Raw genomic sequence first — 13,255 nt, forward strand, 5'->3', positions numbered from 1 at the left:
TTCGTGCGGGTGACACGTAAAAGCACCCACTACACTCTCTGAGTGGTTGGCGTTAGGAAGGGCATCCAGCTGTAGAAACTCTGCCAAATCGGACTGGAGCCTGGTGTTGCCATCCGGTTTCACCAGTCCTCAGTCAAATCGTCCAACCCATGCTAGCATGGAAAGCGGACGTTAAACGATGATGATGATGATGATGATAAATAAAAATAACAACTAATAACAAATAAAAGTCCTATCTTTGAGACCAACATTAATTAATAGACACTCATGTGTCCAACGATTATCACTACCCCCAAGCTCTGCACTAATCACAGCACTCAGTCATTCCTTCCCAGAAGGATTGGTCTTCTGGAATTCCCTCCCTGTTCACATCATTACCAAAGGTGTTGGCTTACTAAGATTCAAAAGGAACTTTAATGGCATCAATTTTACCAGTCTAAGAAGGCATTCAAAGGCTGTGGGCATGGCCCTTTCCTCGAGATACAAGCAAAATATAAAAAAACATTTTACATGGCACTATATCTCCCTTCCACCCAAAAAAACTGTAACAGCAACAGCACACACATATAAAGTTTGGATGGGAAATAACCCAAATCTAAATATAATGCTGGGCCCCCATCAGACTAGTTACTTTAACACATTAACCATCACATGTACCACTGGTGGTTCCATCACAAACTTCACACAACTGCCATATGCACCAGAATATTTTATTCTGTATCTTTTACATGGTTTTGAGGATATTTGAATAACATGAGTGCTAAATATTGAAGTTTAATTATGAGATATTGTAAAAATGCAAAAATATTACATTTCCTTGTAATTAAATAGTACAGCGTGACTGGAAATACATGGCGTGACCAGTAAATTCCAGTAACAGGTTGTGGCAGGTAACATTTTAAGATGATAAATACCCAAAATGAAAAAATATAACAGAAGTTGAAACAGAACATTTAAGAGAAAAAATACACCATGTAAACATGAATAACAAACATTTGGTTATGCTGGCAAATAAGACAGAGAGCAGTGTTTATGATTTCTATCATTACTTTCATTTTGCATCTATGATGAATTACGAAACTGTACAATTCCATCACAAGAACTGCAGCCAATCAATTATGAATTAAGATATATCAGCAGAGAGGTGGGGAGGAGAGAAAAGCAACCCAAACAAACGCAGTTGATTAATTAATTAATTAACTAATACTATATCATGATGATTGAAGAATAATTGGAATAATGACTTACCTATTTGTCTTTCAATATCTGCAGCTTCGTCTGGAGTAGCTCTAGGGATTACACCTGGGTCACTAAAGCTTGTTCGGAAAAGGGTGGATATAACAAATAAAAACAGGGCTGCTCCAATGGCAGGAATTGCAGGGGATACGTTGAGGGCCAAATATCGACAGCTGCAAAGAGAAAAAAAGAAATGGCAAAAAAATTAGCATATTAGCAAATTGAAAAAACATTGTTTTTTAGCTACAATAATTACCAACAAATAATTAATTACATACATGTGTGTGTGTGTGTGTGTGTGTGTGTATTTTTTTTTTCTGCTGCTTAGTTACAAGAGAAACAACAAAGTCCATGACCAGTTGCAGGGTCTGATGGATAGCAAAAGGTCGTGGAAGAAAGAGAACAAGAAGATACAGAACATAGATTACTGCAAGAAAAAAAAAACCATGTATTTAGATATGAAGTCTATTGCATGACATCTGTTAATTATCTTTTATTGATTCAGTCATGGGACAGCAGCCATGCTGGAGCACCATCTTGATGGAATTAGTCTAGCAAATCAACTGCAGCACTTATTTTTTAAATCCAGAACATATTCTATTGGTCTCTTTTGCAAAACTGCAAAGTTATAATAAAGAAAAGAAACCAGTACTGGCTGTCAGATGGTGGGAGGGACACACACAATCATCATTATTTAATGTCTGTTATTCATATTGACATGGGCTGGACAGTTTGACCAGAGCTGGCAAGTTGGGGAGCTGCACCAGACATCAGTCTGATTTGGTATGGTTTCTGTGGCTGAACATGCTTCTTAACACCAACCACTTTACAGAATGTGGTAGGTGCTTTTACACGGTACCGCATGGATGCTTTTATATGCCACCAGTCTTAACACTTCTGCTGCAAAGTACAGGTCTTCTTGAATACAGCAATGCACCAGGTCCTTTGTCATCTATGTGTGTGTGTGTGTGTGTGTGTGTGTGTGTGTGTGTGTGTGTGTGTGTGTGTGTGTGTGTGTGTGTGTGTGTATATATATATATATAAACAGAACACAAAGGATTCCGCGGTACACGTGTTTCAAGCTTTATACACAAACAGTCGTTGCATCATTATATGAGTATATAATTAATAGACAGTATGCTTTAAAGCTATTTTCAGCCGCAAATATATTCTTTCCCAAGATTATATCACAAAGAAGAAATCACAAATATATGTATGTATGTACATATGTAAATATACCATGATCATCATCATTCAGCATCTGTTGTCCATGCTAGCATGGATTGTACGGTTTAACCAGAGTTGGTAAGCGGAGGGGCTGCACCAGATTCCAGTCTAACTTGGTATGGTTTCTACAGCCGGATGTCCTTCCTAATGCCAACCACGCCAAGAGTGTAATGGGTGCTTTTACGTGCCACCCGCACAGGTGCCTTTTGCATGATGCTAGTATCTGTTATGATTAAGATTTAACTCGGCTTGAAGGATCTTCCCTCTCAAACACAGTATATTGCCAAAAGTCTTAACCATTTGTCATTACCTCCATGAGGCACAGCTCTCAAAAGGTGCTTTTTACCTGTCACCGGCACGGTTGCTGGTTCCACGACACCAGCATCAGCCACATTGTCACCGTGAGGCACAACACTCGGAAGGTGCTCTTTATGTGCCACTGGCACAGGTGCCTGTTACATGACACCAACAATGGTCACAACTATGATTTCACTTTGCCTGACGGGTCTTCACAAGTACAGCATATCGCCAAATGTCTTGTTGCTAGTCGTATGTATGTACGTATGTAAATATATATATGCACATACGTACATATGTAAATGTATATATATATATATATATATATATATATATATATATGTGTATGTACATACATATGTAGATATAAATGTCTGTATATATATGTGTATATATATAAATACCTAATGAGGTTCCACACAGTTTCTATCTACAGAATTCACTCACAAGGCATCAGCCAACTTCGGACTATAACAGAAATTGCTTACCCAAGATGTCACAGACTGGGACTGAACCCAAAATCACATGGTTGCTTGCAAAACAACCTTCTTAACTGCACAACCATGCATTTAATTTACTACCAACCTTTTTCTCATCATCTTATTGGCCTCAACAAATTCTGTCTGACCCTTCCAAGCACAGAAAAGTGGATATTAACAAATGATGGTGACAATAAAGATGTCCACAACCTCCACATGTGCCGTAATGGTAGTTTTATATAAATCTGGTGTAAATCCACTTTCACACAACATGTAACAGTTTTGATTTCAGAACATTCTGCTTTACATTAAAACAAACCCATTGATCAGACTTCTGCTTCTCAAACGCACAATCAGTCACATGTCATTTTTGATTCTTAAACTTCCATTTTAGACTCACCTACATTCCACCACCACCCCCACACACACTTTTTTTGTTGTTGTTTTTTTGGGGGGAAAAAATACCTTTTCCAAGCAGGTGGTGGCATGGGTGTGTGGTAAGAAGTTTGCTTCTCAACCACATGGCTCTGGGTTCAGTTCCTCTGCATGGCACCTTCAAATGCTATCTACTATAGCCTTGGGCCAACCAAAGTCTTGGCAGTGAATCTGATAGACAGAAACTGAAAGAAAGTGTGTGTGTGTGTGTGTGTGTGTGTGTGTGTGTGTGTGTGTGTGTGTGTGTGGTGTGTGTGTGTGTGTGTGTGTGTGTGCACCTTTGTATCTGTGTTTGTCCTCCACCACCACTTGACAACCGGTGTTGGTCTGTTGACATCCTCGTAGCTTAGCAGTTCAGCAAAAGAGACTGCTAGAATAAGTACCAGACTTTTAAAAAAAATAAGTACTGAGGTTAGTTCGTCAAGATGATGCTCCAGCATGGTCGTAGTTTAACGACTGAAACAAGTAAGAGATAAAAGTGGTTTTAGCTATTTACCATTTGTGATGTTTCTCTTACTTGAAAACAAAAGTTGAGATTTTTTTTTTTAGACTTTCAGATTCTGGAATTTAGGATAAAGGATTATCTATCAACTGTATTTCATCCCTTAAATCTCTCTGAAGTAAATCTGATAATTAATTCTGCGGGGAATGATAGGGAGTGGTGGAGTATTACATCAATCTAAGCTGGATTTGAATAACACACATGCTTAGAGGATGGATAGAGAGATAGTCAGAGAGGAGAGAGATAGTCAGAGAGGAGAGAGAGAGAGGGAGATAGTCAGAGAGGAGAGAGAGATAGTCAGAGAGGAGAGAGAGATAGTCAGGGAGAGAGAGTGAGAGAGAGAGAGAGAGAGAGAGAAAGAGAGAGAGAAAGAGAGAGAGAAAGAGAGAGAGAGAGAAAGAGAGAGAACGAGAGAGAGAGAGAAAGAGAGTGTGAAAGAGAGAGAGGGAAAGAGAGAGAGAAAGAGAGAGAGAGAGAGAAAGAAAGAGAGAAAGAGAGAGAGAGAGAGAGAGAGAGAGAGAGAGAGAGAGAGAGAGAGAGAGAGAAAGAGAGAGAGAGAGAGAAAGAGAGAGAGAGATAGAGAGAGAAGTGGTCAGAGACTAATGATACATATAGAGAGATGGCAAGGGAGATAAAGCTTAGAGTTGTTTTATAAATCTGGTACCATAAAAGGAAAAATACAGAATCAAAAATGGAAAGCATAAGAATGGTAACTTTAATAAAATTGTTTTGGAGAATAAATGCTTCATCATGTGGGTTTGTGCTCCAGGATGGCCACAAGCCATTGGATGAAACCAATAAAAGAATATGAATTAAAGGTAATCTTGGAAACAGCAAGAACTTTCGGAACCACATATAAAAGCTATGATACTGAAAATACTGCATGGTCATTATTTAACCCTGGTCAGCCCCGAGTGAGCAGACCTATGATCAAAGAGTCAGGCTGTGATCGTTTTTGTTTTATATCTAAGGAATGCTGGACCACATTATCCTATTTAAGATAGGGTTTAATCCGAGGGGAGGGGGGCGGATTTGGTTACTATTTCTAACTGGCCAAGTACCTACATAGACATTCCTCTCTGACTCATTGCATTATATGTAGTTTTAATGTGCATTGTAAGTGAAGCTTGTTAACAACAAATGAGGGAGGGAGAGAGAGAAGGAAAACACAGAGAAAAAAGAGAGTAGGAGAGAGATAGACAGAGAGAGAGAAAGAGGAAGGATGGGGGGGGCAGGGAGAGGCACTGAAAGAGAGAGACTGTGTCATTTACATGCGGTTGCCACCATTTTCTCCACTCCCCTTGTTTTCGTTTCTAGTAAGAAATCCATTACTAAAATGTCATCCACACACACACACCATGGTTAACTTCAGAACAGCATCAGAGAAAGGTTAATTGGAAACCAATCCAGATATTCTGGTTATTAAATGAGAAATCATCAAATGTCACTTAAATACTCTTTCTATACATCTCACTTTCTCTTTCTTTCCCTCTTTCTCTCTCTCTCTCTCTCTCTCTCTCTCTCTTATTCATCATTCATTCATGTATACCAACACATAAAACATTGCGCATTGTCTTATTCAGCATTTTGGGTGGGGGGAAGCAGAAGTTTGTCTTCTCATGGTTCACATGGATCCACAAGGGTGACACTCAACTCATTTCCAAAAGAGCTCCAGGCTGGCCATGATCAAGCAAACCGGTGTTCAAATGCATTCCAGCCACAATCATCCCATTTAGGATTATATTATCCGAAGTGCCCTTCCTTTCCCATATTGAGATTTGGCTGCTATTTCTAGCACATAGAAGTCCTCCTTACTGGGTCATGTCGAAAGTGAAAGAAAAGAAAAGAGGGATTAACCTAATCACTGACTTGTTCAAAGGTAACTTTTCCACTCCCTTGACACCCACATACAAAAATTAAACAAACAAAAAAATTAAGTAGCATAAAAACCCCTATGTATAATATACACTTTTTGATCAAAAGATTAAAATTAAGGACTTAAGCTGAAAAGATTTTCCTCATCCACTACATTACACATATATACATATATTAATTTTTTATACACACACACACACACACACACACACACACACACACACAGAAATATATAATTATAATAATAATAATGATAATGATGATGATGGTGATGATGATGATGATGATGATGATGATGATGATGATGATGATGATAAAGTGTTAATATTCAGTAACCATAAGGTGGTGAACTGGCAAAATTGCTAGCAGGCTGAGTAAAAATGCTTGGCAGCATTTCATTAGTGCTTATGTTTGGAGTTCAAATTCTACCATGGTCATCTTTGCCTTTCCTCCTTTTGCAATCAATGCAGTAAGTTCCAGTTGCCCTCTACCCAAAGTTGCTGGTCTTGTGTCAAAAATTTGAAACCAATATCTAGTAAGAAAATTATACTGATGTAGAAGAGCATTTATAACTATGAGGTGGAGACTCACAGCTGGAGACTCCAATCGAAACAGGGGACCCGAAATGATACAGTGAATAAACGCTGTTATAGATTATGCCTAACCGAAAACGATCACAGCCACATCATCCAAACAGACCGGGTGAAACTGGGCTTAGCTGCTAGTGTTCTATAAAGGCAGAAGTAAATCTGCCTTCAACTTAGTTGCGCACCTTTGTTTCGCTTACTTTTTGTGTTTTACTGCATAAAGGTCACCAACTGCCCGCCTAAGTAATTACTGACAGCACGTACCTGATGTATTTACATCATTTGTCTACAGTGAGAAATTTTCTCTGTGACAAAACACAGTGAATGGCTTGTTTACGAGTTCAAACCGGCCACTGACATATTCGAACCTTGCATTTATAAATTATAAATATAACAAAATATAAATTCTACCACACATCTGCAAAAGCTTTTATCAATACAGATATGGTCAAATGATGTAGATCAACTCTGATGTGACCATCAATAAGGGTTGAAAATCTACAGAGGGAAAAGATAAATTTGAAATTGTTGTATGTCTACTTGTGGGTTTAAACACAAACTTTTCTTTTACTTATTTCGGTTATTGGGCTGTGGTCATGCAGGGGTACTGACTTGAAGGGTTTCATTGAGCAAGTTGTCTCCAGTACTTTTTGTCTTTTTAAAGTCTGGTAGTTATTCTATCAGTCTCTTTTGCTGAATTGCTATGTTAGAGAGATGCAAACAAATCAACACTGGTTGTCAAGTGGTGGTGGGGATAAACAGACAAAAAGATACAATGGGCTTCAATACAGTTTCTGTCTACTAAATCCACGATTATAAAATGGTAGCATTATTATACATGAACTTTTACACTCATTCTTACATTATCCCATGTGACATTTTTTAAGATGGTATGGCTAAGGGAGATCTGGCTACTATTTCTAGCATAGTTGGCTCCAGTACTTTTTAAAAAAGTCTGGCAGTTATTCTTCCAGTCTCTTTTGCTCAACTGGTATGTTATAGAGATGCAAACAAACAAACACCAGTTGTCAAGTGGTGATGGGAGCAAACACACACACAATGGGTTTCAACACAGTTTCTATCTACCAGATTCACTCACAAAGTATTGGCTGTTTTGGGATAGTAAAAGAAGACACTTGCCCAAGGTGTCATGCAGTGGGACTAAACCCAAGGCCACATGGTTGCAAAGCATGGAACAAATAGCAGAAAAAGAACTCCATACAAGTGTGTGTGTATACATAAAACACACACACACATTAAAATCTTTCAGATTCCACATCACATTTCTGTTCCATCTGCTGGGTAAAGTCTTCCTCAGGCGTCAGGTTGTTGTTGGCCCCATTTTCTGCAAGTAGAGGTTTACCACTCTCCGTGGTATTTTCCCCACAGGATATCAGTTTGGCTTCCATCCATAAGCATTTGAGAAGCAACATTTCAAAAATCCATTTTCCTCATTGTCTCTGGGGACACCCCCAAGCTGAGTATCTCTAGACCAAATAGTGACTATATATAAATTTATTTCATATAAAATGAACTATTAAAAATTAATACATCAGATTATAGTAGCTTAACTCTTATAGTCAGCTATGCAACACATCTTTCTCTCTCTCTCATACATCTGTACACACACTATCAGCTCTCGTAGCTAAATGGGCAACACTACAAAATATGATGTTATTAACTTTTTAAAGAATTTACACCCCAAGATCAAAGTTCTGATTATAAAATGGTAGCATTATTATACATGAACTTTTACATTAATTTTCACATTATCCAATGTGACATTTTTCAAGATGGTAAGGCTGAAGGAGACCTGGCTATTATTTTTAACATGGTGTATGAATTTATAGTCTGTGTATGTGTCCTTGTGTTTGTATGTTTCCACCCCACCACCACTTGATAACTGCTGTTGGTGTGTTTATGTTCCTGTAACTTAGTAGTTCAGCAAGAGAGACCAACAGAATATGTATTAGGCTTAACAAAAAATAAGTACTGAGGTCGATTAATTCCATTAGAAATTCTTCAAGGCAGTGCCCCAGCATGGCCGCAGTCTAATGACTAAAACAAAACTAAAAAAAAAACTACCCACATAGAAGCTAGTAATTTCCCAATATGTCTCTGTGTCTCTGGATGTCAACCTTTGACTCTGACCTACATTGCATTTCAGTTATTTATAGAGGAGTCTTCTACCTGCCAGTTATTCATAATGTTAACAGGTATGCACAGAGGTAATGGTGCCACAACCACATACTTAATTTGATATTAAGAGTGAATTTACACTGGCAACAGTTGAACCACCACCAACTCTAGCAGATGTACATTCACAAACAACCAAACACTTGTTTCATGATAAAAACCATCATTTCATAATGTATTTTTTCTTAAGCAAAATAAAAGTTTTTAAAAAAACAAATCTTTTAACAAAAGGATATAATAACAAGTTTAAATTTGAATGGAGATGTTATTGAAATCAGATATTTAAAAATAGCTAAGTGACTAAGTCGATCATACAGCAACTAGTTATATCACGTTAACAGAGAGGGTATGTGTGTTTGTGTGTACATTCATTGCTCTATGTTGAGCAATTGAGAAAAGAATGCTCAATACACGTTTCAGACGATATTGTTTTTAGTTGAAACTCAAGCAACAGGTTTCACACAACTGATCTTCAGGTAAAACATTCTGCCTGTTACACCTTAAGATTGCAATGAATGCAATTTAAGCCACAAGTCAAACTCTTTGCTTCAATTCCATTAAAAGCCTATATTGTATACTTGAGTGTGTTTGTGTGTGTGGTCACAGTTTCAGTCCCACTGTGAAGCACTTTGGGCAAGAGTCTTCTATAGCTCTGGGCCAACCAAAGCCTTGTGAGTAGATTTGGTAGACAGTAACTGAAAGAAGTCCATTGTGTGTTGTTTCTTTACTACCCACAAGGGGCTACACACAGAGGGGACAAACAAGGACAGACAAATGGATTAAGTCGATTATATCGACCCCAGTGTGTAACTGGTACTTATTTAATTGACCCCGAAAGGATGAAAGGCAAAGTCGACCTTGGCGGAATTTGAACTCAGAACATGTCTCTTTCTGCTCATGACTACTACATGGGTACCTAAGGTAATTGTGAAGGCACGTGGCTTAATGGTTAGAGTATTTGGCTCACAACAGTAAGGTTAGGAGTTTGATTACTGACAGCATACTGTGTCCTTGAGCAAGACACTTTATTTTATGTTGCACCAGTCCACTCAACTGGCAAAAATGAGTTGTACCTGTAATTCAAAGGACCAGCCTTGTTGCATTCTGTGCCACACTGAAATAGGTTAACTACAAATTAATTAAAACAAAATGGACTAAGTCTCACCTAATTGACTCTAAAAAAAATAAATGCTCTCTATTTGGCTTCAGCAAAAGAGGGTGTCTCTATATGATCACACAACTTGCCAGAAATAATAGCGAAATCTCTCTTTTTAAGACACTCTAATGTCTTTAAAAACTTGATAAAGGTATTAGATAATGACATTAAGGGTACATATGTCTATGGAGTACTCAGCTACTTGCATGTTAATTTCTCAAGCAGTTGATCAGATCCACTGGAACACTTGTAATCCTAACCAATGGACAGCCAGTTACCAAAGACAATTACAGTGAGTGAAGGCTGCAGTTTCTGAGTATGAAATACAGATTGTGAGGAGGGATGGAACTTGCTACATGAATGCAAATGTTAGGCTGGCAGTAAAGAATTATGGCCAAGCTTGAAGCAAACAAAGACAAGGGATTTTGGATGATTGGCTAATAAAAATTTTATTGGGTTTTAGAAAGTGAAACCTTGTGTTTATAGCTGTGTGTGTACTTGTTGTGTAGCTGTGTGTGTATAGCTGGGAGGTTGTGTGTGTATGGCAGTGTGTCTTTGTATATAGCTGTATAGCTGTGTGTATAGCTGTGAATATGCGTATGTATGTGTACAGATCGGTGTATGTATAGCTGCGTGTGTGTATTTTATTATTATTGTTGTTAATTGGCCCTAAGGGCCAACCACCCTAACTACCATTATACATCTCTGTATAATGGACTGTTGTAGCCAAGCTAACTGAGTTAATCAATTTAGCAATGAAGGCAAACTAAGAAAATAAAAAAATAAAAAGCATTAGATAAAATAGGTTAACTACAAATTAATTAAAACAAAATAGATGAAGTCTCACCTAATTGGCTCTAAAAAAAATGATTTCTATTTGGCTTCAGCAAAAGAGGGTGTCTCTATATGATTATACAACTTGCTAGAAATAACAGTGAAATCTCTATTTTTTAAGACACTCTAATGTCTTTAAAAAACTTGATAAAGGTATGAGGTAATGTACTTCTAGGTAGACTACGTCCAATTTTGACTTAGGTCTGTAATGAACCCTAGGAAACAAAGCTGAAGCATAACCTGGTTTCCATGGTGACAGATTACAACACACACCTCAATCCTGAATGGGATGCTAGTCCATCACAGGGTTAACTTCCCAATTATTACAGGAACTTGTTTACAGCAGAATGGACTGAAATGAAGTGCTTTGCTCAAGAACATAATGCACCATCTAGTCCAAGGACTGAAACCATGATCATAAGATTGTGAGTACAGCATGCTAACCACAATGGCACATGCTTCCACTTTCATTGCATCTGAAGAATAAGAACAGAATGAATGTGAAACTGAACCCATCTAGAACTAAACAAGAAATGGCTGAGCTAGTATTTAGATTCCAAAATAAAGAGAGAAAAAAACTATAATTGAGCCATCCATTCATCTATACCTGCTATCTAATATTCCAGGGATGGCTGTCTGGGTAGAGTCCACAGGCACCTCATCTCTAGGGTCCTGTCAGAGGCAACTGTCATTATACGTTCCATCTGAATCCCCAAGCGTATCCAACTGAGAATATGCATATTAGGGAGGGTGTGTGGCTTAGTGGTTAGGGTATTTGACTCACGATCATAAGGTTGTGAGTCCAATACCCAGCAGTGCGCTGTGTTCTTGAGCGAAATACTTTATTTCACTTTGCTCCAATCCACTCAGCTGGTAAAAATGAGTTGTACCTGTAATTCAAAGGGCCAGCTTTGTCACATTGTGTATCATGCTGAATCCCCCCGAGAACTATGTTAAGGGTACATGTGTCTGTGAGGGGCTCAACCACTTGCACATTAATTTCACAAGCAGGCTGTTCCATTGACCAGATCACCTGAAATCTTTGTCATCATAACCGATGGAGCGCCAGTTCCTTTCTGATTTTTGTTTGTTTTTTATGTATATCAGGCAATGTGGTTGATACCAGTGTCATGTAACTAGCACCTGTGCCAGTGACACGTAATAAGCACCTTTCGAATGTTTGGCCTCACGAAGGCAATGATAGACATTTGTCAATATGCCATGCTTGAGAAGACTCAACAAACCAAGTGAAATTGTAGTCATGGCAGATAGTGGTGTCACACAACTGGTACCATGTAAAAGCACCCTACGCTCTTGGAGTGGTTGGCATTAAGAAGAGCAACCAGCCGTAGAAACCATGCCAAATCAGACTGGTGTCTGATAAAGCCTCTCAGCTTACCAGCCCTGGTCAAACTGTCCAACCCATGCCAACATGGACACTGAATGTTAAATGATGATGATGACCCAACCATCTCAATCTTGGTCTAATCCCAGGTCTCTGACCAATTGTCTTGCAATCCTTTTTTGTGATATTCTAACCACATGTCCACATAGTACAGAAGCTGTGACCTCTCAATGCAGAGAAATAAATAAATCGTTTTAATTATGTATTTCAATTCTTTTAGCATTTAAAAATTTTTTTTTATTTTTACACAATTTGAATATTGATTTCTTCAATTCATCCACAACATTTGACTGGTATGGTACTTGATTTATAAAACCCAGCAGACAGAAGCAAAATGAAGTCAAACTAGGTAGGATTTGAACACAGAGGAACTTAAACTAAATACTGCACAAGCCAATGCAATAGCCTTTATGTGGCCTTTCAACATACTAGAAATAGTAGTCAAGTCCTTCTTTCTCTGCCTCTAAATCACAGTTGTCTTTCTAAAATACAAGAAAGACATATTGGATAATGTAGTCCAAGGTCAGCTTATGCATCATTGAAAAATTGCAAGCTCATGGCTGAAACAGCTTTTGTTGTAAGTGATCAGAGTTAACCGGGGGCTTAACAATGACTAAATTCTGCAATTCATTCTGGATTGCCATCAATAGAACTCATTTGATTACAAGTCTACTGGATCAAGGCTAGCTTGGGACGAAATACCACTGTGTATTTAGTCTAGCATTCTGCTGCTTCTGATGTCTATAATCTGCTTCCTTTCATGGTATTTGATATAATTCTTACATATATTCTATTATAGTGACTTAGCAGTCCAGCAAAAGAGACCGATAAAATAAGTACCAAGCTTAAAAAAATAATGGTGGAGTTAATTCATTTGATTAAAATTCATCAAGGTGGTGCCCCAGCTTGGTCGCAGTCAAATGACTGAAACAAGTAAAACACATACAATACTGAGTATGTATGTATATTTGTGTATCTGTGCGTGTGTGTGTGTGTGTGTGTGTGTGTGTGTGTGCGGTTATATAT

At 38.1% G+C, this 13,255-nt stretch overlaps 1 protein-coding gene across 1 annotated transcript in view; it reads right to left on the reverse strand.

The window, feature by feature from the left end:
* Positions 1–13,255, reverse strand: part of LOC106880938 (palmitoyltransferase ZDHHC9) — a 129,557-nt gene that overhangs the window by 60,547 nt on the left and 55,755 nt on the right. The window contains exon 2 of the mRNA XM_014931117.2: positions 1,249–1,409. Coding sequence (XP_014786603.2) covers positions 1,249–1,409 — 161 coding nt within the window. The remainder of the gene's footprint in view (positions 1–1,248; positions 1,410–13,255) is intronic.

This window comes from Octopus bimaculoides, chromosome 21, assembly GCF_001194135.2.
Source record: "Octopus bimaculoides isolate UCB-OBI-ISO-001 chromosome 21, ASM119413v2, whole genome shotgun sequence".
In the NCBI taxonomy this organism is placed as follows: domain Eukaryota; kingdom Metazoa; phylum Mollusca; class Cephalopoda; order Octopoda; family Octopodidae; genus Octopus; species Octopus bimaculoides.